This window comes from Cucurbita pepo, chromosome LG15 (assembly GCF_002806865.2).
Source record: "Cucurbita pepo subsp. pepo cultivar mu-cu-16 chromosome LG15, ASM280686v2, whole genome shotgun sequence".
NCBI lineage: Eukaryota > Viridiplantae > Streptophyta > Magnoliopsida > Cucurbitales > Cucurbitaceae > Cucurbita > Cucurbita pepo.
In genome coordinates, this window is record NC_036652.1 from 5,637,714 (window position 1) to 5,663,763 (window position 26,050).

Here is a 26,050-nt window from a genome sequence, read left to right on the forward strand (position 1 = left end):
AAAAAAAAAAAAAAAAAACAATCGCACTATGATGGCAGCGGACTTGCGATTGCACGACACTCACAGTTCACTAGGTTGTCTCTTGCCTGCCCATGGATTCAGCAGCAGTTTGAAAAGTTGACCTATTCGAAAATCTCCAGATCTACGCTTATTTTCAACTCCCCGAAGCATTTCGTTGCTTACTACGCCCTTCCTCGTCTCTAGGTGCCTAGGTATCCACCATAAGCCTTTCTTCGTTTGAACCTCGCCCTTAACTTTAAGGCTATGTCATCCTAAGATGCTGCTAAATAAAAGGATCTTAGCACTCCACAGTAACATTCTAGATTGGATTCTTCATAAATTTCCAAAGAAGACATTGTTTTAAGTATGGATCCTGAAACCAACCAACAAATCAAACCATTAGAGTGCGAAGAAAGAGTACCAATAACAGGTCCAATACCAGGTCAAGCCCACCGCTACCAGATATAGTCTTTTTTGGACTTTTTCTTTCGAGTTTTCCCTAAAAGTTTTTAAAACGACGTGGAATCTCACAATCCACGCCCCGAATCTTACAACAACTATTAGTCTAAAAATTTTGAAATAAAAATTCCAAGAATTTTCTATGTCCTATATATCATACTAGTATTGAAATGGTTGACAGTGATGAAATCCAAAACTGACCCGTATAGCAGTGGAGTGGAATTCAGATCCCTGTGATCTAAATTGTTCTTCTGATTCTTCCTCGGTAATTAGAAATTCTTTAAATGACATAATAACATGTGCTTGATTGCACTCTTTTGATAACCTAGGACTTCTCGAAAGACATCAACCGAGGAGTCCAATTTAGTGCTTGATTGCACTCTTTTGATAAAGTCAACAATATCAGCCCTTAACAAAGTTGCACTAAGGTCCCCAAACAAACACCAAAAAGATGGATAACTCGACCTAAGTTGTAACAATCAAGGCTGTCCACCGCTAGCCGATATCATCTTCTATGGGTTTTTCCTTTTCGGCTTTCCCTCAAAGCTTTTAAAACGAGTATGCTAGGAAGAGGTTTTCACACCCTTATAAAATTGTGAAATCCCACATTAGTTGAGGAGGAGAATGAAACATTCTTTATAAGGGTGTGGAAACCTCTCCCTAGCATACTCGTTTTAAAAACTTTGAGGAGAAGCCCGAAAAGGAAAGCCTATAGAGGTCAATATCTACTAGCGGTGGACTTACCTGAGTAAGAAAATAAAGATCGACCCCCTACACCCAACCTAGTTTTATTAGTATTATGAAACTAATAAAACCAATACGAGGACATCAAATACTAAGATTAGGTGGGCGCGTGATGCTTATTAAGTAAATAAGACATAATTTTGTTAAAATTAACAAGATTACATCTAAATTTTACTAAAAACAATACAAGAACATCAAATACTAAGCTAAACTGAAACAATTTTTTACCTGTTACATCAAATACCTGTTACATTTTCCCTTTGTTTTCTTTTCTGAAAACTGAAATATTGGGCACCCGGCTCATAGCACACTCTGCGCTAATCCATGGCGAGGCTTTGTATACACTAAGACCAATTCTAAAAGACAGCAAGAGTTTTAAATTATAAGATTATATAACTTTAGGATCTTTAGAATAGGACCCTGGAAAGTACGCCTAAGCATCCTAAGCCTTCGCCACCAGGAGAATGTTAGTAGAATAGTAGTAAGGACATAGTGATAATTAAATAGTGGTGTACTCGTTATGAATAAATAAGGGGAGTTGGGGCACCTTAAGAGGAGGATCATTTTGGTGAGGATTTTCCATTGTGGGACTTTGTGTAACGGCCCAAGCCCACCGCTAGCAGATATTGTACTCTTTGGGCTTTCCCTTTTGGGCTTCCCCTCAAGGTTTTTGAAACGTGTTTGCTAGGGAGAGATTTCCTCACCTTTATAAAGAATGTTTTGTTCTCCTTCCCAATAGATGTGAGATCTCACAATCCACCCCCCACTTCGGGGCCCAGCGTCCTTGCTGGCACATCACCTCGTGTCCACCCCCTTTGGGGCTTAGCCTCCTCGCGGGCACATCGTCCGGTGTCTGGCTCTGATACCATTTGTAACGGCCCAAGTCTACTGCTACCAAATATTGTCCTCTTTAAGCTTTCTTTTTTGGGATTTCCCTCTAGGATTTTGAAACGCGTCTGCTAGGAGAGATTTCCACACCCTTATAAAAAATGTTTCGTTCTCCTCTCCAACCGATGTGGAATCTCACACTTCGGGAGAGGGAGAAGGCTGCTGATAAGATATTGCAAAACAATCTTTAATGCCTTCATATCTTTTTTGTGTTTGGATTCCTAACAATGACCCATGAGGATAACACGAGCTGATGGATACCCTCTGCAGTGCTTGAAAGCATGAATTATAACGCGAATTTATAACATATTATCACATATTTCAATACAAGTATAACAAATGTCCAACAGTGTAGAGATTAATCTTTACAGCCAAAGACAGAGGACATAAAGATACTTCAAAAGGTGTATATACCACGAGCTCAGGGTGCTGCAAGCAACAAGATCCTAATCAAGGGATGGTGAGAACCAAGTTCTATATGCAACATCAAATCTTCCCACAATTTTTATTACAATATTTCTGAGAGTCTTCCAATTTGACCTCAGACGTTAATAATACACTAAGATCAATGCCAACAACGAGTCATTCACGACATGAATCATGATGAAAAGAGTGACAGAGCCAAATTTGAACACAAAGAACCAAACAATTCGACTCTACATTTATACTAATGCAAATTCAACATTATATTTCATAAAATCCGTGTAAACATATTGAACAAGGTAATTACAACAACAAAAGCAATCGAGATCATGGGATAATACTAAAATCTCAAAGAAAAAAGGCTTTATGTTTTTAGAATTCAATCCAAAACATTTTGAAAATTCAAACATGTTCCTGAAAATCTTCTTATTCCTTTTCACCCAAATGGCTAAACATAAAATCGAAATTGTAAACTTTCAAAACACCTTTTCCTTATGATAGCAACTCCAAAAAAACAAAAATGCCTAACATCCCTGTAAACCCAAACAGATACTGAATTGATAAAGAGATTCCTACATACATTAAAACAAAGAACAAAGAAAAGAAAGAAAAATATATATTAAATAAACCAACTCATGGACATTACAATCAAAATGGTCAACTATTTTAACCTACAAAAAATTAATAATAAATAAAAAAAGAAGCAGTTATGAATCTTTGGTGAGTAGCTCAGCCAGTTCCCGGCCACCACATAGAAGTTCAAATCACTGATAATCCACATAAATCACATCCAAGAAGAACGTGAATCCTCTTCATCTATGATAATCCCATATAAATCACATCGAATGATAAAATTCAAAGGCCGCGAAAATGTTGATCGACAAAATCATGTTTAGCAACTAAAATTCCATCACAAACGAATGAGAAACAAAACGCATTGCTATTCTCGAGTGGATTGGAAATCAAACAAACGAATGAAGTGAAGAAATTGTGAAAAAGAACAAAAAACCGATGCAAAATTGTGATCACTTCTAAAAAATCAAAACGAAGAGAGTGGAATACCTAAATGGAGCAACCGATCGAAGCAGCCAAGAAAGATCGTCGTCGCATTCATACAATGATCGAGGGAGTTTGGAGGTTATCGTGTGGAGGCCCGCGATTATTGGAATCTTCTTTCTCCTTTCTTCGGTTACTTTAAAATTCATCCAATAATTGATTTGTTTCTATTTATTGTTATTTTTACAAATTTTTAGTATAAAAAAAATAAATTTGTTTCTCTTTATTGTTATTTTTACCAATGCAAGGATTAAAAAAAAAAAAAAACGAGGCCGCCGGAAAAAAGGGGATGAGAATTCCGACGACGTCAAAATTCTCGCACCCTCACCCTACACGTTTTTCCGATACCAAAAACCTTTAGCCGCACCTCATAGAATCCACCGACAAAGAAGAATAACATAATATAGAGGGAAAACGAGGGAGATCAGAAAAAAAAGACTGTTGAGTTACCTCACGACGAGCACGACATCGACAACCACCTGTCGAGATTCATGGCATCGTATAGCCGGAACACCATGGAAAAAAGAGGACTAACAAGCCCGAGAACACCATGATGCACACGAGTGATTACTATCAAACAGTGTTGTAGCTTTGCTGGCAAAGAAGATGAACTGATTGTTAATGCAACTAAGATGTTTTCGAACATATAAGTCCATTGTAGTATTGTTATGAGCCCAATAGTCGATACATAGACGGAGGCTTGCGTCATGCTTATTCTGGAAATTCTCAATCCTTCCCCGAGCGGACCAGATGATCCATAGGAGGCTCCACGGGAAGCTGCTGCGCGACCTCTAACGCGACTATCTTAATCGCGAGATCGACCCCGTTTTTCCATTTATTATTATACTTATTTTAAAATTTCATCATATTTTAAGAAAAATTATATTTGAATTAATTTTCAACTTTTCACTTAAATAATAAAAAATAAAATATATAGATTTTGTTGCATTAAAAAAAAAAAAGAAAAAAAGGCAAGTAAGGACAGGCGGGAGGTAGGGCCGTGGCAGTGGCCGAGACATCGGAGGGCGGCAAGAGAAAATAAGAGCATTCAACCGTCGAGGTGTCGGGGAAACACGGCATCCTATGAATTAATCCCACCAAATGTCGGCACCCCCAACCCCCCTCCTCTTTTACTACAACTTCACCCTTTCTAATATTATAATATTACCTTATTTTACTACGTTGCCTAGGATTCGAAATTCGGATCCAGTATATGATGATACCGATATATATATATATATATATATATATTTTTTTTTTAGTCACGTGCGACATAATCATGTTACTTATTTCTTACTTCTAAGAGTGAGAATTATCTCCGTCTCTGCGACATGACCATGTTACTTACTTTTCACGTTAAAAGTGAAAACTGTTCCTACAAATAAACATGAGTTTTTTCGACATGTTTTTTTAGTGGAATTCTTAAGATGCCACTGTAACAGCCTGAGACCACCACTAGTAAATATTGTTTGTTTTGACTCGTTTTATGTGTCGCCGTCAATCTCATAGTTTTAAAACACGTCTACTAGATAGAGTTTTCTATATCTTTATAATAAATGTTTTGTTCTTCTTGCCAATCGATGTGAGATCTCACAATCCACCTCACTTGGGACCCATTGTCCTGTTTGCATACCACCCGGTGTCTGGCTTTGATACCATTTGTAACAACGTGAGATTACCGCTAGTAAATATTATCCGCTCTGGTCCGTTACGTGTTGCCGTCAGCCTCACAGTTTCAAAACGCATCTACTAGAGAGATGTTTTTACACATTTTATAAGAAATATTCCGTTCTCATAATCAACCAATGTAAGATCTCACAATCCACTCCATTGAGAGTCCAACGTCCTCGTTGGCACACCATTCAATGTCTGGTTCTGATACCATTTCTAACAACATAAGACCATCGCTAGTAGATATTATCCACTTTGGCCCATTACGTGTCGTCATCAACCTCATAGTTTTAAAACGCATCTACTAGAGAGAAGCTTCTACACCTATATAAAAAATACTTCGTTCCCCTCTCCAACCGATATAGGATCTCACAACCACCTAACATAGAATTCCTTTAAGCAAAGCACGTTAACTTCAGAGTTTCTATGATCGAGTCACCGAGAAAAAAGACACCCCTTGTCGATACTGGTAGTAACTTTCCGTTTTCTTAGTCTTTCTTAACCATCATATTCTCATAATCGCTATCATTCGAAGATGGCCTCGATTCATTCATTCACATATTGGTACATCCTATACCCACTAATTTTCTCCGTCTCGTACATAATCACATCGATCATTCACGGTAACCATCGAATCAAATCATCAAACAAAGGGACTCACATACACACACAATTAGATCATAAGTAGAAACAAAAGAACCAAATTAAAAAGAAACTCATGTTCTTCGAGCCTCATATCAAAAACAGAGCACCGTGGCAATGGCAATAACAATGGCTTCCTCTGCCTCCACTTCGGACATCGAAATCCACAGCCATCTCGGGTCCAAAACATTTGACCAAAACGCTCCAAAAACCAAAATCTCGGAACTTTCCAAGCCCTCCACACACTCCATTTCTAACCAAAACCACAATAATCCCCTGCTTCTCACTCGCACACAAACAGAGACAGAGACAGAGACAAAAGAAAAAACATAAAAAGCTTCCGTTTTTTTCTCCCACTGATGTTCTTCACACTTCTAAAAACACCAGCAGCTCGATTTCACACTGTTTTTATCTGGGGCTCTGTTTTCTTTCCAACCCATTAATGGCGGAAAATCAATCCTCTGGTCGGGACCCAAAAACAGCAGCAGCTACCACTTTTTCTCAGCTTCTATTCTTCGCAGATCATGATGAAGATGATGATATCGATGTTGATAAACATCATCATGTTCATCACCAAATCTTTGAGTACTCTGTTTCTTCATCATTCGCCATTGAAAACCCCCCCAAGATGCTCTGTTTCGGCACCAAACAAGAGCAAGAACATCCCCAGCTGGGACTTAGATCAGCCCACGCATGCAGCGATTCCGTAAAGAGAAAAAATGGTTCAAACCCAGAAACAACCGCCATTAAACCAGCTCCATTGTCGAACCAGAAAGCTTCAAAAAAGACCAAACCTGAAGCTCCCTGTTCTGCCGGACATGCAAAGGTCAGACAGTTCTTGCCATGTTCTTGTTTTTTTCTCTGTTTTTATGAAATGGGTTTTGTTTTTTTGGTGATATTAGAAGAAGGAGAAGCTAGGAGAAAGAATCACAGCGCTACAACAATTGGTTTCGCCGTTCGGCAAGGTTGCAGAAAAAAAAAAAAAACAGAGTATCTAATTTCATTACATTTTTGTCCATTTTCAAGAACTTGATATCAATTTTTGAATGTTGATGGCTTCAAAACAGACAGACACAGCTTCAGTTCTTCACGAGGCAATGGGTTACATCAAATTTTTACACGAACAAATTCAAGTCTTGTACAGTCCTTACCTGGACAAGAATCAGCTGGTAAGCACTCTGTTTAAAAAAAACAGAGCATTTTCCTGTTCTTCTTTGATTTTAAGCCATTTCTTCGCTTTGTTTCGCTGAAGGGAGGAGGAAATGGGGAAACGGAGGGGGAGCTGAAAGGGAGAGGGCTGTGTTTGATTCCGGTGGAGTGTAGCTTGCATTTGGCGAACTGTACGGTGGCGGACTTTTGGTCGCCGGCGATGGCCATGGGGAGGAAGCTCTGAGAAGGAAGGAGGGTTTTGTAGTTTGATGTGTATATAGTTTTGGTGTTTTTTTTGAGTTAAATGAATCAGAAACAGAGCAGAAGAAGCTGTAAATCGACAGTTCTTTTTTTGATGGGAAAGAAATAGATGTGAAAAGATGTTCTTTTTTTTTGTTCTTTTCCTGTTTTTTGGGGTTTGAGTTGTCGGACTTGTTTATTTTGATGATTGTTTTGGAGTAGAGAGATGAGTGGCACTTTTGTTTTGTGGGTTTTGTTTGCTTCAAAAGTTTCCTATTAAAACGTCAAATTATAAGTTTAGTCTGCTTATGTGAGATCCTACATTGATTGAAGAGAGGAACGACATCGATTGGAGTTGAGAACGAGTGTCAGTGAGGACGTTAGGCCCTGAAGAGAGTGGATTGTGAGACCCTACATTGGTCGGGGAGAAGAACGGAATTCTTTATAAGAGTGTAGAAACCTCTCTTAGCATTGACTGGAAGCTCGAAAGAAAAAACCTAAATAAAGGAAAAGCCAAAAATGACGTTGACAGTTTGGTGCAAGTTCTTTCCATCTCGATAGCCTATGATCTACAATGATTTCATTTATTGGCCCTTTTTTATTTCACGACTTTTGGGTATTTTGAGCTGGATCGAAACTATTACAGGACTCATCAAGTTTAGGAGTCATTTTTATTGATATCGTACCGTCGTCAAAATCAAATCTTATGTATCTAGGATGAAATTTCGATACCGGTTTATAGCGTCCAAAGTCGAATCATGAACATTTTAACGAAGTAAATTTAATGAAACAATAACGAGTAGCGGTCATGAACAATAGATTTGTGACAATTTGAAAAATCATTTGATGCAGTTGATCATTTAAACATTTGAATTCGCGACAATCTTAATCCATTTTAAAATTGTTTGGATATACAAAAGCTAAGACCATTCTCACCGTGCATAAAACTCTAGAATCAAACAACAAGATAAGCTTTCAGGACAGTCAATGGCCGACACCACGATGGCTCGGACCGGAATAAGCTTTGTGTACATGAAGTTTTGTCGCCGGAGAAGTCGAGGAAGAAGGGTCGTGTTCGAGAGGTCCCGAGGAGTGGACTTGAATGGAAGAGAATAAGAGGAAGAAGATGAAGATGACAATGGCATTAAGAGCACAAAGGAGAGACTGGGATTTCATTATATTAGAAAATGTAGAGAAAGGCTTAGTGTTTATATAAGAAAAGGTTGAGGTTTGGTGTCTTGACTTTAGGGCATAGGTGTGTTATTTATTTATTTATTATTATCTTAGAGTCTGTAACCGTTCAAGATCACCGCTAGTAGATATTGTTCGTTTTGGCCAGTAACGTATCGTCATCAGCCTCACGATTTTAAAACACGTCTACTAGGGAGAGGATTCCACACCCTTATAAGAAGTATTTCGTTCCACTATCCGACCGATGTGGGATCTCACATTCTACCCTCTTAATGGCCCAGCGTCTTCACTAGCACACCGCTCGATATCTTTCTTTGATACCATTTGTAACAGCCGAACCCCACCGCTAATAGAAATTGTCCACTCTTGCCCGTTACATATCGTCATCAGACTCACGGTTTTAAAACACATCTGTTAGGGAGAAGTTTCCACACCCTTGTAACGAGTGTGCTTTGTTCCCCTCTCCAACCGATGTGGGATCTCATACTGTCATGAATCATAGGGAGTGTACATTGGTTGGGTTGGATTAGACTGAAAAAACTTTTGAACCAACTCGAAGGTTCGATTGGTTGGGTTGATAATCCTAGCCATCATCTAAATAGAGTTCACAACCTAACCCAACTCAACCCTCTATCTTCAGGGTGCACTGAGCTAGGTTCATGTGAGTTCATTTGTTGCTAAATTTTGGTTCGTGCAACAAGATGATAACGCAACTCTAGCTCAACTATGGTCTTAACTCGTTCCAATATACGTAACAAGATGATAACTCGTTCAAATATTTATAAATCACGGTGCATCACTAATATTAAGTTATAAACATTAAATATTCTTAATTTTTTTAAAAAAATAAGATAAAGTTGAAAGAGATTAGAACCGGATTAGAACGGAAAACAAGTCAATGGATGTAAGAACATAAATATGGGTAGGTGGTGGATGGTTAATTAATTGATTCTCATTGACCATAAATATTATTGTATTTATGTGTTGCTATGAATTTATTATGTCGATATAATATTGATGGTTCAATCTTTTTCGATATAATTGTTGAATTCAAATAAATAAATAAATAAAAAGGAACTCGTTTGCTAGGGGTTTTGTTCTCCTCCTCCACCAGTGTGGGACTCTCACAATCTACTCCTTTTCGGGGCCCAGCGTTTTCGCTAGCACTTGTTCCTTTTTCTCTAATCGATGTGGGACCACCACCAAATCTACCCTCCTTTAGGGCTGAGCGTCCTTACTGGCACACTGCCTCGTGTCTACCCCCTCCGGAGAACAGTGAGAAGATTGACACATCATCTGATGTTTGGCTCTGAAACCATTTGTAACAGCCCAAACCCACCACTAGCAATTATTGTCGTCTTTGGACTTTCCTTCAAGGCTTTCAAACGTGTCTGTTAAGGGAAGGTTTCCACACTCTTATAAACAGTGTTTTTGTTCTCCTCCCCAGTCAATGTGAGACTCTCACATTAATTGTTAAATTTTAGGTCGTGCAACATGAAGACAACGCAACTTAAGTTCAATTATGATCTTAACTCGTTGGGACTTACATAGCAAATGTTTGGACAATGAGAAAAGAAAATAGAAATTGTATTGTACTCAAATAGAAAATATTCAAACTATTACGATTAGACTTGAATGAAATTTGACCAATAAATAACTAGAAATAGAATTATGAAATGTTAAGAAGTGAACCACGTTGTTTGTATTACTGTATTAGGGTTGACCAAGTCAAACCCGATCAGGGTTAGGTTAAAAAATCGTTTTGGAAGCAGTCGTCGCACGTCCTTTTTCTCAGCTCCATCTTAATTTTTTTCCTTTCAGTCGCTCGCTGCCTTTTGATTCTCTCTCGATCACTCTCAACCCTTTCAATAAATGATCGTAATGACTTGGTGTTTCTTAGAACAGTTAATAACATTTTAGCAACAAAAATCAGATCTCCTTAAATTCATTATTTTATGTTGTGATTTAGGTTACGGGTAAAAAATGTTAAAAGGAGAGTTTGGTCTCGTAATCTTTGCATTAAGTTCTAGTAGGAAATTCCTAATGCTAACATTTTGTTAGAAACCGAAGAAAAGTTAAGATAGAATATTAGCGAGAGTATCTTATGTAAGCACGTTTTTATTTGAAATAGGAACATCTGATTTATTTTTTTAAATAAAATGTTTCACTATTATAAACATGATTTAGTTATGAACGCCCTTAATAGTACACACGTAATAACAATTTTAATGTCTAACCATGTTTTAGAAGTTTGATCGTAGTGGTACGTTGAGTTATTAATTCAATCGAAAAAGAAACGAAGAATAAAAACAAAATTGCTGTCATAGGGACTTGGACGGCCATAGCACACATGTTTGAATAAAATGAAGTGTGATACATGTAACCATGAGAACCCATGTTTGTTCGTTTTGACTAAAATTTGCATTTAAAGAATAATAATAATAATAATAATGGAAAAATAAATATTCTCAAACTTCATTCAATGCAACCTTCCATGGTAATCACGTTTATTCCTATTTCTTTTTCATGTCTCCATTTCTGCCACCATTTTTGTCATTTATTTTAATTTTCGTTTGTTGAAAATTCTCTATGATCACATAACATATAAAAAAAAACTATCATCTCCCTCTCTTTCATTCCTCATTTTAACACGGGTTTCTATCTTGTTGGACATGTAGGGTATATTTCCATGTCCGTTAGGATCGCACAATAATGCACACGATTTAGATGAACGCAAAGAAGAGATTTCTACTAACAAAAGAAAACAGATTGTATGTCTAGAGAACGAGAGAATTGAGGAAGAAGCTCATCCAGGAAAGTCATAATACTTTATGGGCCGGACACTCGGGGTGATTTTGTTTACCGCGCGCCATTAGACTGACCACCCAACATTTATATTTCCCAAATTTCTGGACCTTCAAACCTCAAATCCAGGGGTATCGGGCAATATTATGGTCGGACTTTCTTTCTATCTCAATTAATGTTCATTTCTACTTACAAATTCTGAAACCCACCAATGAAAAAGTTTAAGTGGAAGGTACCATATTCGGCCGCACTAGTTCTTCTCAAAGTGCCACTTTTTCAGCTTGGAAGCGCCATATCCACTTTGCTAGAAGGGCTTGAGATTGTACCTTCTTTTCATTTAGTGAGATGGGAACCGCCTGGGCCTGTCTTTACTACCATGCCAAAGGAAATTTCTGAAGAAGCAGATACTTCGTTCTCCACAGCTTAACTTCTTTATCACCTAGTAGAGTGGTAGCACTTCCAACTTATGAACATTTAACCTATACTTCATACAATTGTAAGAACAAGTAAGACATTACTTACATTGTTTAAAGATTGTCAAATGATGATCAAGTTGTAATATGCGTCACTGAATTATTGAAGGCATCTTACCCTGCACATACATTTCCATCGCAACGCTATCTGGTCAAAACGTAGTATGAGTGAAGGGTCTACACCTTCAAACTTCCGCCGTAGAATTCATTGACTGCTCCCTGATGATTTGAAGTGCATTGAGAATTTAGTACAGAAAAAATTGAACAACTTCAATAAAGAAATAAAGATGCCATAGCTACAAAATTTAGCCTGTTAAATTATGTATCTTCAATACAGAATATATATAAATATATATCCATCTCCAACGACATATTAAAAGAAAGGAAAGGTCCAACAGAACAATTCTATCGAAGGAATTACATGAGCAGTTTGTGAGAGGAATCACAGGCTAGGGTCTTATCTTAAGGATACATCGAGAGGGAGCAAACTTGTTTTTAGAAGGATTACCCCTTCTCCTTGCAGAACTATTTTTCAGATTTTTGTAACTAAAATTAATTTTTTCCAACGGCAGACGAAAGGATCTTTTGGGTTAATGGGAGACTTTGAACTTAGAAGGGATAAGAGAACTGTATATTTGGAGTCCTAGTCCCTGAGGGTTTTTCCATAGATCTTGCCTCCTTTCGGAAGGTGAAAATGTTAAAAAAGGTGAAGTTCTATGTCTGGTAGGTTATCTATGGAAGAATCAATACTTTGGATAAACACCCTTTTCTCTAGGGTGTTTCCTTTTGTGAGCTTGTTTTCTTGTATGTTCTTTCATTTTATTCACAATGAAAATTGGCTTNAAAAAAAAAAAAAAAAAAAAAAAAAAAAAAAAAAAAAAAAAAAAAAAAAAAAAAAACAAAGATCTCAATTAGCATTTTAAGGCAATAACCTGAATGTAAGGATCGATAATGTTGAAGACTTCCAGAAAAACCTGGGATTTCATCGCTAACCTGAAACAAAAACAAAGGATAACACAATGAAGACTAGAACTAATGTAATTCCAACATTATATCAGAGCATGGTCATGTCTAAAATTCCAGAAGACGAAAATTACCTCTTAAGAAGACGAAAACAAGCATAGGTCTCCTCGATGTCCAGCTCTATCTTTAACTTAAAGTACTGCTTAAGAAGTTCACATAAACCATAAATAGCACCATCCCAACCATCAGATTCCGGAACTGGAGGATGCCAAAATTTAGATAAAGTCCTTAGCAAAATCCCATAAAGATTTTCGGGTGACCCCGACTCTGTATACGTCTCTGCAAGAAATTGTAATATCAAGCAATTACTGGCTTTAAACTTATCAACCCATAGAGGAGGGTTCCCAGACCAAAGACCATTCTCCGTGAAAGAGTCTATTGAGCCAGACGTACTGGCAGTGGCATCACAAGATTCGTGATGAATTTTTACTGAATGTTCTAAAGAAAGCTCTTTTCCCCTGTGTGCTGGGAGTTGCTTAAGTATGTCATCCCTCAGAGGTTCAGGTAGCTCTTGTAATACTGACGGATCTACTTGACTTAGAGATGAAGGTAGTAAATCAATTCTATGAGATCCAGAGGTGGGTATAGGAGTCACCACATTGCACAATCCTTCCCCAGAAATCTGTGCAGGTGGGGAACGTTCAACAATGTGCTGCACAGGACCAAAAACACCAAAAAGCACATAAGTACATGAATGAATTGAAGGGTGTTTCTCTCACCCCAGTAAACTGTTCATTCAGATTAAAAAAAGAGTGAAGCAACAAACAAAAAAATAGGCATAATCAACTTGTAGCATAATTGTTAAATACTGAATGATAGCACACGAAAAATATGAGATATATTCCAAAGTGTCCATTAAATAATACCTTATTTTCCAACTGTGTTTTGTTTTCTTGGGCATCTGATGAAGTAAGTCTATCACCTTCATTTGATTGACAGTAGAAAAGGGAGAAAAAAAAATCAGCAACTTTATCAGTTACAAAAACCGGACAATAAGCTATTCCATAGATAAATTTCACCTTCTCCTGGTCCTTGAGACGAAACCCTTAAAGAAGACGAGAAAGCTTCACTTTTGTATCTGCTTTTAGCTAGGAGATCATCTAGTTTTCCACCATAGATTTCATTTAACTCTGAAAAGAGCTCAGGAGGTAGGCTCCCTATAACTCCAATATCCAGATTGCACAGAGGTGGAGCTGAAACCGGGTTCAAAGATTCGCAGTGGAGCTGATTATTCTCCAATTGAATTAGGTGGCTTGTAGGATCAGCAGATAACTGATCTAAAGCTCCAGAGTCACACTGTTTCTCACTATCTGTAAAGATTATTATAACAAAGTAAGAATGATGCTTCACCTTTAAACCAATTTAAAGAGTCGTATGCAAAAGATCAGTACGGTGATAGTGGTCATAAATGCTTAGGAAAAGGCGTTGTTCCTTTTCCGAAGATTTGAAATGAATGACGAGGTTAAATGTGGTTCCTAACTAAGGTACACAGATTATATGCGTCACATGAACGCACATCCATACATGGAACCCTCTAGGGACACTTCTAGAGCAAGTAAAGAAGACAAATTAGAAAAGCCTAGGAATGATGCTAGAAATCTTGTTGTGAGGCATCAGCATTTCCATATTTGCATGTTCTTTTCTGATCTCAATTCCTAGTTCTTACATGCAAATATGGAAATACTGATGCCTCACAACAAGATTTCTAGGATCATTCCTAGGGTTGAACTGCTCACGAGGTAAGCAAGTACTAATCCTTATGACTAGAAGAGCTATGCTAACTATCACGGTCATGCTTGTCTAAGACGTGTTGCTTATAGCCGCATGTCAGATGTCTCGGTCATGCTTATCCAGGACGTGTTGTCCATAACCGCATGCCCGTTCCAAACTCCTTTTACTTGCTTTCATGCTAGATAAGCCTTTACTATTATTTTGTGTCAATACTGCCCGTTCCAAACTCCTTTTACTTGCTTTCATGCTAGATAGGCCTTTACTATTATTTTGTGTCAATACGGGAGTGTATGACTGGTCACCAAAACCATGTTTACACCTATCGGGTTAAAATGCCCCAAAAATGTACTATAGGGGGATGTGACTAGTTGTCAAATCTTCCTACCCAGGTTATATGCTTATCAAAGTCGCCGTTGTTGCCTACTTGCTTTTAGTTTATAACATTGTTTTCTTTATCGCTCACGTTTTCTAAAACATTTCTCTCAAACGTGACTCGAGACTCGAGCATACGCCAATATTGTCTGCAAAGTCCAAATTTCACACGGTTGACTTGTTCATGGATTAGAACAAGTGCCGCACAATCGCTGTCCCGCTGCCACACAAGTGCGATTATGACACTAACCACCACCTATCTCATCAAATCAGATAGTATTACTATCACAAACATATCAATATGTCACAGGAGGAAAAAGAAAAGAAAAATACAGCTGTTGAGCTAGCATGATTCCCGCCAATCATTGCTTCAACTTAAAAGAGTCGATTCAGTGGAAAAGAACAGAAGTACATCAATCCTAAAATTAAAAAAGAGAAGAAATAAAGACCATTGGAAGATGAACTCCCATACCTATATTAGCCCTTTCCTTTACCAAAGGACCAGTACTATTTTCCACATTTGTCGTTCCAGACGAATGAAGCCATGCGTCCAAAGAGTTTCTTTTCATCCCTTCAGAAGAAAACACACTCACATGAAACCAATTTNCCAAAAAAAAAAAAAAAAAAGTGCCAAAAGGTAACAGCCCAAAAATAATCCACCTATTATTTAATTAAATGTATGCATAAAAATTTGGCAAAGAGTTCCTTATTTTCTTTTGCAAATTGCAAGCATTTGTTTAATTACTTGTATTTTAAATATGAAATGGATGCTTCTTTCATAATTCGAGTGGATCATACATTAGATTCTAGGAAGATATATAATTAGATATCAGTAGCCCCTCACTACCTATCTAGAAATTACAGCTTAGTGAAGGAGTGTCGGAATGAAGATGTTAATAAATGGATCGCAGGTTTCAAAGCGATTTCATGTTGATCTAATAAATGGGTGTGTAAAAAACTTTCCTATACTACTTGGAGCATTTTGCAGTATTTTCTTATTCAGCAAGTTATCAATATTCAATAAAATTTCGAATTCACTTTCCTGGTTTCAGGAACATCGTTTATTCAAACAAAGCAACCAAGCATTATCCTCTACTGTACATTTCAATAAGGCTTTGACTAAAAGGAAAGGGTTGATGATGAATTTCCTATGTTGAATTCTTTGGACTGCGTAAAAGATCTTCTCCAAAAAATTTCAGAAAGATCGTCTCAGTTACTACAGTAACACATCCCTAATAGATCTCAACAATGTTGACTATTTATGAGGGAAGTGACATGATCTTGTGTCTCAATTTGAAGGATAATTATTCCCTTTCCTAACAAAACCAATGTCGACCACTGAGGGATCACTCCCCAAAAGCACCCTTTTTCAATATTCTTTGGTAAAATAGTTTCTGATTAGCTCACTGAAATTGTTTTCATCCATTGAGGTCCCCTCTAGTCCTCTTCATTATTCATACATATTTTCATTTCCACAGAAGCAACATCAATAGTATCTGAAAATCATAAGACGAATTTACCTTGCTTAGAGATATCCACATTTTGAAGCTTCGAAACTTGTAAACCAATACCACGAATTTCTTTGACATCTACATGACAAAATAGGATAACATAGAGATTCTTAAAGAAAATAATATGTATTTAACTCAATTAAAAAAGGCACATCTTTCAGTCCAGAAGGTAAGGAAAACTAGAAAGTATTTAAAATATATGGGGAAAGAAGCTAACGGTATTACTTTTATGCCAACTTAATGTTAGAAATGTTGCTGAAATAATATAATATATTAATGACACTGTGGTTCAGGATGGCAAGCAGAAATGTTACCATTAACTGAAAAATCATAATTACGCCTAGTTTACCTATGACAAAAAACCCAAAAAGCTGCTTTGCAATCCTCTGAAGAATTTCCAGGTCATCAGTGGCATCAGGAACCTAGTACAATCAAAAACTTAGAACTTTAGTGGCCAAAGTTCACACTAACAATAAATAAGCATTATACAATAGGATGAACATGGTGATAGAACCTAATCCATTCATGAAAAGGAAATGGGAGGTATTTGTCAAACAACTATACCGTCAACGAGTGGCTCAGGTTTTCACAATCTCCACAGCCCATATACTTTGTCGGTTCATCGGCATCTTTCCTTCGTTTTTTTATCTAAATCAATACATCACATAAAAGAATTGCTAATAGCACTTTCACATAAATTGAGAAGGAAAAATCTCGTTCGTATCTTGAAGGAACAATAACTCAATAATATTTCTTACTGAATACAAAAGAAAGAGAATCTACCTTGAGGGTAAAGGTGCGTCCCTGCACTCCACATCCATGCAATCGTAATGAAACCTCCTTACAAAGGTTCGAGAGAAAGCATTGACACTGTAATAGCTAAAGTATTAGTTATTAAATCGTTCATATGTATTTCTTCGTCTAAAATGGGTAAACACGCAACCCTTTACGTTACCCACATCTTTGAAGTCCTTGAACCTAACACCCCAATTCACTTCAGCTCCTATGGATTTGCTTTCCTGAACCATAAGCAGGGTAAACATGAAAAATAGAAAATTCTAAGATAATGTAAGAAAGTCTAGACAGCAAAACTAGGCCACAGTTGGGAGCAAATCTTATTTGGAAAATATAAAGGTGGTAGTGAGACAAAATAATGCATCTTTTATCATGATTTATGTAGAAAGGACTTTTTCAAAGTTTTCAATAGTTCCATAGGAAGTAACATTAATGGGAACAAATAGAAGCCCTAAACCAATAGTAAAATGACACCAAAAGACTAATAAAATCCTATTTATATAGACATATAATAATGCCTTTATCATTTTACAACGCAAATCACAATGATAAATTTGCGTTGTCTACCCTAGAATGAAGATTTTGAATGGTTTAAGTATATTCAGTACTGTATAATCCAATGCAGGAATATATCTATTATTGTAATTTAAACAAAGAAAAATCNAAAAAAAAAAAAAAAAAAAAAAAAAAAAAAAAAAAAAAAAAAATCGAGTTCACATCAGCAAAACAACACTTGGAAGTTAAAGAAAAATTATGTGGTTTTTTTGTTTCTGTCAAACCTGGATCAACCCAACTGCACGATTGTCCACCCCCCGACTATAATTCCATAGCATCTCCCCTGTTTTCAATCCAAAGTCTTTCTGAAGAGAATCCTGGACATGTCGAGAGTAAATTAAGTAAGCGTTCTAAATAACTTAGTTTGAGAATAACAAACTCAGCAAAATAACTTAGTCGTAGCATAGCCACAACCAAACTCTCTAGGATGTAAATGGACCTCTACATGCAACCCTACATCAATCTCCACCCACCAGCAAATCCATTACGGAGACACTACTGAGGAGTAACTGCTAAACAGTACAACAATAATAGAAAAAGGCTCTAAGAGAATTAATATAATTTTTAGCATTAGCTCACGCCAGGCCACAAATTAAACAAGACAGGAAAGACAACAATTCCTACATCTCTGCCATGCTGGACAACATATGCATGTCAAAGTAGGAGCGCCTAAATACACAAGTCTCCTAACATTAACAGAAAACGATAGTAATAACATACAAACAAATGGTATGCAATACTAGATCAGTTATCTCCTACGTATAAAATATTTTCAAAATCATCACATTAAATTAAAGACATTACCATCTTTTTATAACAATTTTCATCAATACATTTACGCAATTATCACATTCCAAGTCCACTTCTCTCCCAAGCCTATATGTTGAAAGGGATCAACTACAAATCATATCATGAAATAATCCTCTCATCTTTGTCACACCAACTACTCTTTGTTGCATCCTCAACAATCCTCCCCTCCAATAAAGATCTATCCAACTCTCTTCAACAATATTTCTATCAGAGTAGAGTGTTTGTTTGGTAATACACTAAAATGAATCACATAGATTTATAAATAGATTACAGTTAACATGAGTCACATTGATTTATATTTATATCCAACCAGTTTCCACACATCCAAACTAAACTCACAAAACAAACCACCTAACCCTACAATATGTGGACATGTGGTTGACAAGAAATTTGTAGGATTTTAATATCCACACATGGAGTTTGAATTCATTCCCTCTAAGTTCTTTCACTCTTTCCCTAGTCACAATAACCTTTAGGCCAACCCATGGTAGTTACCACAAACCACATTGTTGAGACAACTATTTTTTATTTGACATACAAGATCTTTTTAATGATCCTCTATGACTACATCTCCGACACTCATCACTCTTTTGTAAGGCACTTGATAATTCCATCAATAGGGTTAAGTCCAAAGTTTCTACTAGTTAGGACAGCGAAGCATCTCGATATTTCTATAATGGTATGAGGTTTATTCATTTTGGGCCTACGCCCGCATAATTACTTTTGAATTCTACATCAAAAGCATTATACTTATGTAGTTCTTGCCTTTACTGAGTCATTTACCACTTTTAGTCAATGTCAGATTATGTTTTTTTTTTAAATAGGAAACGTAATAGAAAGGAGTATGTGTATGACACATGTTTACAGGTTTAATGGCACATCATCTTGAAAATTGCAACTAACTCAAAAAAATATTAGATATGTCTAGCAATAAAGAAAGCTAAATTCCTTGACATTAATGTAAGCCTCGAGTAACCAAACAAACAAGTCATGAGCCACCTTGGATATCATACGCAGCTGACCACAAGTAAATACACTTCTTTTCTTCAACTTCTCCTCCAAGGCACACCCTATCCCGGGAAGATCCTTAATGGGAAGCGGATCTAAATAATCATCAACCTAGAAAAATGAAATGGAATGAGTAGAAAGAACAACTTATATACATTCTTCTCGACAATAAAAGGAAGTATAACTTGAATAACATACAAAAAGGACAAATCCCTTTACCTTCAAGATTGCACATAAAAATAGTGAAGTGATTCATAAGACAAAAATACACGATACAACATTCTAGACATCAAAATGAATAATCCAACAAGAATTGAATCATAGTGTTGTAAGGAATGATGGATTGATCAAATAAAGGTTTAGTGCAAGAATTCCTAGCACCTACCTTCTCCGAAGGAATGTAACACTGGCCATCAGGTTTTGCAGTTCTGGTAGCAAGGCGAGCCATTAGCATATTTGTAGATATTCCAGCACTTGCAGTACATCCAGTTGTATCAAAAATTTCTTTTCTAATTTTTGAAGCCAAAACCTCAGGATCTACCTTGTCTGTGCCTGAGATATCCAAAAATGCTTCATCACAACTTAAGGCCTGCATTTGACATGCGTTGGGACGTTAACAAAGCAAATCACATTGAATTGCCAACAAGAAATGCTATCTGAAACAGACCTGCACTTTCTCACAGTGCTTATGCAATATGTCATAGAACTGATCGGCTACCTGCATATTTCCACACATGCCAAAAAAAAAAAAAACCGTTGTATGTGAAAGATGTCAGAAGTAGAATATGATTTTCATCTTCCCTTAGCAAACTGATTGACAAATCCCAACCCAGTGGATAGCCAATCACTTACCTCCTCATAGGACTTGAAGTCATATGGAAAAATAACAAGTTGGGGACAAAGAGCTTTCGCATCTCTAACAAACATTCCCGCTCTGACTCCTTGATAAACATGGGTAAAGAGAGAATCAATTGATACTCTAGAAAAGCCTTAGATTTGAGTTATAGCTTATATATAGAGAACTAGAAGACCAACCATAACCTCGAGCTGGGTAGTTTGCAGATGATATTTCTGCAGTTCCTTTAGGATTATCCGAGTGGCACACAGCTACAGGTTTATCCTTAAATTGTGGACTGTTTCGAATAACCACTGAGACAAAAAAGCAGTCCTGAGGCGGCAGCATACTGGTATTAGTATATTTCAAAATGAATTAACGAAAATATAATGATGAATAAAAAATAACTCCCCAGTTCAATCAAGTAATTCTTGGTAAAGAGCCAAAATACAGATATTGAAGGACCAATATTGCTCAAAAATTACCATGTCAACGTGGATAATAGTGGTAGACTGATAATGGGAAGAACCACTGATATGAGAAGTTACAGAATTGGACCCACTAGCTGAACGTGGAAAACGCTTATAGTAACGATTTCTCCAAGTTCCAATGAAATGCAGCCTAGACTTCTGCAGATTGAAAATGGAAATTTAGTCTATGAAATGAGAAAAGTGAAAAGTTAAAATCAAACTGTAATGAAATAATATAAATACTAGAAACAAGGCCTATAGTTTTTCTACTCCATCTGATTTTTCACTAAGGCACCTGGTTGGACCTAGTTCACCAGCCCTCTATTGATACACGTTGAGATTTAGAAGACATGAATGAAAGTATAGTAGGTAAGACAATCACTATCAAATAAGACACTCTGTAGGAAAAAACTCTTGCATAACCTAAAGTACCTTGAAATAACTTTCCACAAAATCTGCCTTCCAAAAATTTGAATGCCGCAGCTTAGAAGACCCGGCCACCAAAGAACTTGACGATCCATCGCTATAATAATTATTGGTGCTATCATTGTGAGTTGACTTAGACAAACCATGCAAACTAGATATATTTTCTTCACTGCTCTGACCCACATCAACAATTCCTGGTTCTTCATCTGCATGATCACATTTTTCGTTGCTTGGCTCTTTCTTTACTTCTACATCAGCATTATTTCGAGGAAGCATCTCAAAACTTTCACAGGTTTGTGGTACATATTCAACAGATTCATCTACATCAGATATACTTGTATCCTTTAATTCGCCAGCCTCTAAATCATCACTTGGCTTCTCATTCAGTTCAGTATCTGCATTATCTTGAAGATTCATTTCAGAGTCGGAATGCATCTCTGCTCTAGATTCAATCAATTCATTCACTTCAGACCGTGAATCCTTTAAATTCACAGCCACCAGGGACATTGAATCCTCTGTTCCATAGTTCTTTTCAGTAGTCATGCACATTTTGCGTTTCTCCAACATCGGACCTTTTTTCATAGAAAAGAATGCTGATAATCTTGGTTGATTACTTACAAGCTGATCAAGTTGGTAAGGAACCCCTAGAAACAGACAAATGATATCCATATCAGCTAACAGGCGCAAAAATTAGTCTGCATTTCTCTTGGAGACCTTTTCGTTTATTGGGACAAAGCTATACAGAAAAAATGTGATCCATTTCAGCTGTCGGGTGGAAATATTAATTTGCATCTCTATTTGAGACCCTTTTGTTTTTTTTTTTTCGGGACAAATGAAATAGCTTTGATGTTGTTCAAGTGCCAACAACCTGGTATTAAATACTTCCTAATGTATTCCTGAAGCATTTATCCACTAATTAAATTTACGTATCACACATAAAAGCAATGCAATAACTTACAACTTAATAGCTCATTAGAAGCAACAGAATCCAAGATCCATGTGGGTTTTACAACTGGAAGTCCACGGCTGAAGGACCTGAATTATAACCAACAAAAGAGTTTTATCTTAATTCTTCACCAAAACAAGACTACTATAATTTTTTTTTTTACAATGAAGCTATCACGAACCAAACCTGAGATTCTTTACTTTACTGTCCGGTAAATTGCTGCAAATTATATGAGAAACACTACGTCTTGAAAAATAATTCTCAAATCTGCCACCATACTTCAACATATAACCCCGCAATTCCTGAATTTAACTTGTTGTCAGTAACAATTGCCCACAAAACGCTCAACAAGATTATCATTCTAATTGAAAATAATAATAGATAAGGACAGGCCTAAAAAGGTTATAACTTGTAAAGTCTAAAGTTCTCTACATAACTTTCACGAGCATTCCTTCTCAAAGGAAAGATTTAAAAATTGCTAAAAAAACTGAAAAAAACAAGTGCAAAATTGTAAATTGAAACTCATACTTCTTGGTAGTTTTACTTTACATTCACGGCTCAACTTAAAATTATTAGATAGACTACCTGACTTGAAGGAATCGTGAAACCGTCAACAAATATAGAAACGCCCTGAAATATTTGATTTCCGGAGTTCGTACCACTATGTGAAGCACTTGAAGCGTCAACGTTAAACTGATTGTGCAGTTTTCTGTTCTTTTCTACCATATAGCTGTGTTCAGAAAAAATAACTTAAGGGAGAAAATTTGATAAAGACACTATATAAGTTTTAATCACGTCATACCAAAAAATCCTCAACAACAGTTAAGAAGCTAAACGAATTCAATTATAATCCGATAGAGCATCAGTTTGATAACGGCCCTCCAACACTCCAAAATTCACTAAAAAATTCATGTAGAACATCCGTTACAAGAAATATGATTCAACTAACCAAACTTGCTTCCAAGTAAAGTGCAAAGGTGAAATTCAAATTACCGCAATCTCCCAATCTAACAATTCGAACATGTGAAAGCAAAGAGAGAAAAAAAAAAAAAAAAAACCTTCCGAAATCTGGAAAGGGCGATTTGCGAGAGGAGCGAGAGGATGAACTGGAATTGGCTCCCCATGCGACGCCTAGGGTTTTCTGGTCGATCCGTTTCTTCTTGTTGGCACCGCTACTGGAAGGGCTCGACGGAGAAGAATTGTCGAGAATTCGCTTGGATCTCTGGGCGGAGGAATTAGCCGAGCGAGACGAACCAGAATTCATCGCTCCTGTGGAAGCAAAGAGTGCCACGGAAGGAAACGTAGAGTAGCGTTTAAAATGAGGCGGCAAATTGAACGTCGATATTTATATGACACGTGGAAATACAAACAAGATAATTGGATTTTTTTTATTATTATTATTTTTTGTAAAATCATTTTTAATATTTATTAGCGTGCACGTGATCGAGTTGAGTTGAAGGATTTTTTTAACCCACCCACAAGTTGAGTTGTAGGGTTATTATAAAAATTAATTTTAAAAAAAATTTATTTATGCAAAATTCTCAATCAGATAAAAATATTAAAAGTTTACAAATACAAATTAATCTATAATCATTTTTCATCGATAACAACCGGCGAAAATTGTAACATACTAACATAAGAACAACTAAATATCAGCATTTTTTACAATTAATTACTCTAAAAATATTGAAAAATGTATATTCGGCTGAGTCAAATTCAGTACAAATAGTTATAGTAAAGCCACATTATCACTCTACCAGACATTGGAATACGCTTAACTTCTTAATATATGTATAAATTTTTGTTCAGTTCGGGTCAACTCGAAATTTTTATTCTATGGACTCGAAATCGAACCGAATCAACTCGGGTTCATCAAAATTAATACAACCCAATCCCTATAATTTTAGTTGAGTTGGTCCAAATTGTCGTGTTGAATGTACCTCTCTAATATATATAATATATAATATTCGTGCGCGCATGTGATATAATATTAAATTAATTATAAAATTACCCAATTAGCCTTCTGAATTATTTTATTATAAAAGTGTTGCATACATAATATGGAATATGTTAAATAAGCAATAATTGATTAATTAATTAAAAAAAAAAAAAAGTTCTAATTTCCGAACGCGGCCTTGTAATCTGCCCAGAGCTGATCCACCGGCTTTCCGAGCAACTGCAGGAAGTAATCGGCGGAGTAGCCATTTTTGAGCCTCCGGTTCAGCTCTGCAACGAACCCACTTCTCAACCCCTCTAAATAGTCCAAAAATCTGGCCGTCACGTCGTAGCCTTGGTCCCACCTACTCCCGCCGCCCGGCCCCACCCAGTGCCCCGGAATATACCCCGACTTCAGCCGTACGTAGTCCGCGATCCCTTCGATCAGCCCGCCCGGTGCACTTGGGTTCCCGTTCCATTGCCAAATATGGGTCATTTCGTGGTATAGCACTCCTGTCCTCAAAAAAAAAAAAATATATATATATATATATATATATATATTTGTTTATTTATTTATTTATTTATTTATTATTATTATTATTATTATTAATTTGGGATGGAAATAGTTATTATTTGCTTCAAAAATATCTTTAATTTTTATAAATATTTTAAAAGTATTTTTTATTTTTAAAAGTTTGATTAATACCTGTTATATTTTTTTATTAAAAAATAAAAAATATATTTGACTCTCAAAAGTAATATTTATCTTCTCAGTCATTTATTTAAAATTTTTAATTTTTACTGTGGATAAAAATATCTCTTTACACTTTATAGATGCACATAAACTATTATTTACATTTCATAGATCATTTTTTTTTTCAATTTTAAAAATTATTTAAACCTTTTTCTAAATATATTAATGTTTTTTTTTTTTAATTTACGAGTACTTTTGAAATCTATTTTCATAAATTATCTTTAAATATTTTTTAAAAGTTAAAAATGTGTTTTTTAAAATTTTTAAAAAATTTAAAGGTATAATAAATTTTTATTTTATAATGGATATTTTTTAGACTTTAGAATAAGTGTATTTTTAAATAAAATATTAATTAATTTTATCTAAAACTAACCTATAATATTTTTAATTTTTGAAAATGTAAGGATGTTTTTTATTTTTTATTTTTAATTTAAAATTATTATCAAAAATTTTAAAAATTAGCCAAAATCTAAAATTTAGGGATATTTTTGTCAAAATCCTTAAATTTATATTTTATGTTTAATAAATTCTTAAAACTCTCAATATTTAAAAATTCTAAAGGTTTAATTTTACATTTTTAAGAAAAAAATCCAAAAATTATGAAATAAATTTATTAGATATAAAATTAAAATATATTAATACCTGTTATTTCCTTCTTCAAGTCCCCGTCATAGTTAGCAATATAGTCAGCACCGACATGAATCTCGTCGTTGCTAGCAAACGCCACTCCATCATAGTCTCTATCGATGAACAGGCTGACCTTCTGCACATTCTTCCGATCATCATCGGAGCTTTGTCGGAAAATGTTCCAAATCAAATTAGTGGCAGCTGCCAATATCTGCCGGCTGTAATCCGCTCCGATTTCGTTGTCAAAACAGATACCGCCAGGGGTTCCGATCGCATCGTTCGTGACGGTGTACTCAACGGCAGAAACAGCCTGAAAGAGAAAGAGAGAGGATAAAAGGAAGAAGATGATCTTGTTGGAAGCCATGGTTGTTTATGAAGCTTAGCTAGCAGCTTGGCTGGTTTAAATAAGAATGATCAGCTGTTGACTTGTCTTGCCATGGCCCACTAAAAACGCTGACGTGGAATAAAAGACTTTTTTGCTTACGTGGATTTGGAAAAGTAATTAAAAAAA

General features: G+C 36.1%; 3 protein-coding genes across 5 annotated transcripts; 1 reads left to right on the forward strand and 2 right to left on the reverse strand.

The window, feature by feature from the left end:
• The first annotated feature begins 5,840 nt into the window (after window positions 1-5,840).
• LOC111811300 (transcription factor bHLH113) lies at window positions 5,841-7,425 on the forward strand. The gene is made up of 4 exons (XM_023698077.1): window positions 5,841-6,709; window positions 6,786-6,848; window positions 6,951-7,052; window positions 7,136-7,425. The coding sequence occupies exons 1-4, from the start codon at window positions 6,326-6,328 to the stop codon at window positions 7,274-7,276; spliced, it is 690 nt and encodes a 229-aa protein (XP_023553845.1). The 5' UTR covers window positions 5,841-6,325; the 3' UTR covers window positions 7,277-7,425.
• A 3,766-nt stretch (window positions 7,426-11,191) lies between these two features.
• LOC111811252 (DNA repair protein REV1) lies at window positions 11,192-23,519 on the reverse strand. Of its 3 annotated transcripts, none has more exons than XR_002817519.1 (24): window positions 23,282-23,519; window positions 22,809-22,953; window positions 22,410-22,525; window positions 22,236-22,312; window positions 21,284-21,921; window positions 20,867-21,010; window positions 20,582-20,714; window positions 20,399-20,487; window positions 20,214-20,264; window positions 19,932-20,135; window positions 19,538-19,657; window positions 17,953-18,045; window positions 17,338-17,397; window positions 17,162-17,248; window positions 16,943-17,026; window positions 16,728-16,800; window positions 16,388-16,456; window positions 15,340-15,438; window positions 13,784-14,074; window positions 13,631-13,686; window positions 12,839-13,416; window positions 12,674-12,734; window positions 11,860-11,960; window positions 11,192-11,747 (listed from the first exon to the last, which is right to left on the reverse strand). XR_002817519.1 is itself a non-coding variant. In XM_023698014.1 (24 exons), exons 1-23 carry the CDS (start codon window positions 23,485-23,487, stop codon window positions 11,919-11,921), a joined length of 3,516 nt encoding a protein of 1,171 aa, XP_023553782.1. In that variant the 5' UTR covers window positions 23,488-23,519; the 3' UTR covers window positions 11,192-11,747; window positions 11,871-11,918. The 3 variants fall into 3 exon arrangements, 1 of the variants encoding a protein (XP_023553782.1); XR_002817520.1 differs by having other exon boundaries at window positions 11,192-11,707; window positions 11,791-11,960; XM_023698014.1 differs by having other exon boundaries at window positions 11,871-11,960.
• An 820-nt stretch (window positions 23,520-24,339) lies between these two features.
• LOC111811302 lies at window positions 24,340-25,903 on the reverse strand. The gene is made up of 2 exons (XM_023698080.1): window positions 25,555-25,903; window positions 24,340-24,671 (listed from the first exon to the last, which is right to left on the reverse strand). The coding sequence occupies exons 1-2, from the start codon at window positions 25,901-25,903 to the stop codon at window positions 24,340-24,342; spliced, it is 681 nt and encodes a 226-aa protein (XP_023553848.1).
• Between the last annotated feature and the right edge of the window lie 147 nt (window positions 25,904-26,050).

What these genes read in the sequence shown, in the direction of transcription:
- LOC111811300 (XM_023698077.1), top strand. Translation starts at nt 6,326, where the DNA reads ATGGCGGAAAATCAATCCTCTGGTCGGGACCCAAAAACAGCAGCAGCT. An exon ending in GTTCTGCCGGACATGCAAAG is followed by an intron (nt 6,710 to 6,785) that starts GTCAGACAGTTC and finishes TGGTGATATTAG; the next exon opens with AAGAAGGAGAAGCTAGGAGA. An exon ending in ACCTGGACAAGAATCAGCTG is followed by an intron (nt 7,053 to 7,135) that starts GTAAGCACTCTG and finishes GTTTCGCTGAAG; the next exon opens with GGAGGAGGAAATGGGGAAAC.
- LOC111811252 (XM_023698014.1), bottom strand. Translation starts at nt 23,487, where the DNA reads ATGAATTCTGGTTCGTCTCGCTCGGCTAATTCCTCCGCCCAGAGATCC. An exon ending in AGCACTGTGAGAAAGTGCAG is followed by an intron (nt 20,136 to 20,213) that starts GTCTGTTTCAGA and finishes TGTCAAATGCAG; the next exon opens with GCCTTAAGTTGTGATGAAGC. An exon ending in GTTACATTCCTTCGGAGAAG is followed by an intron (nt 19,658 to 19,931) that starts GTAGGTGCTAGG and finishes TCATTTTTCTAG; the next exon opens with GTTGATGATTATTTAGATCC.
- LOC111811302 (XM_023698080.1), bottom strand. Translation starts at nt 25,903, where the DNA reads ATGGCTTCCAACAAGATCATCTTCTTCCTTTTATCCTCTCTCTTTCTC. An exon ending in CTTGAAGAAGGAAATAACAG is followed by an intron (nt 24,672 to 25,554) that starts GTATTAATATAT and finishes TTTTGAGGACAG; the next exon opens with GAGTGCTATACCACGAAATG.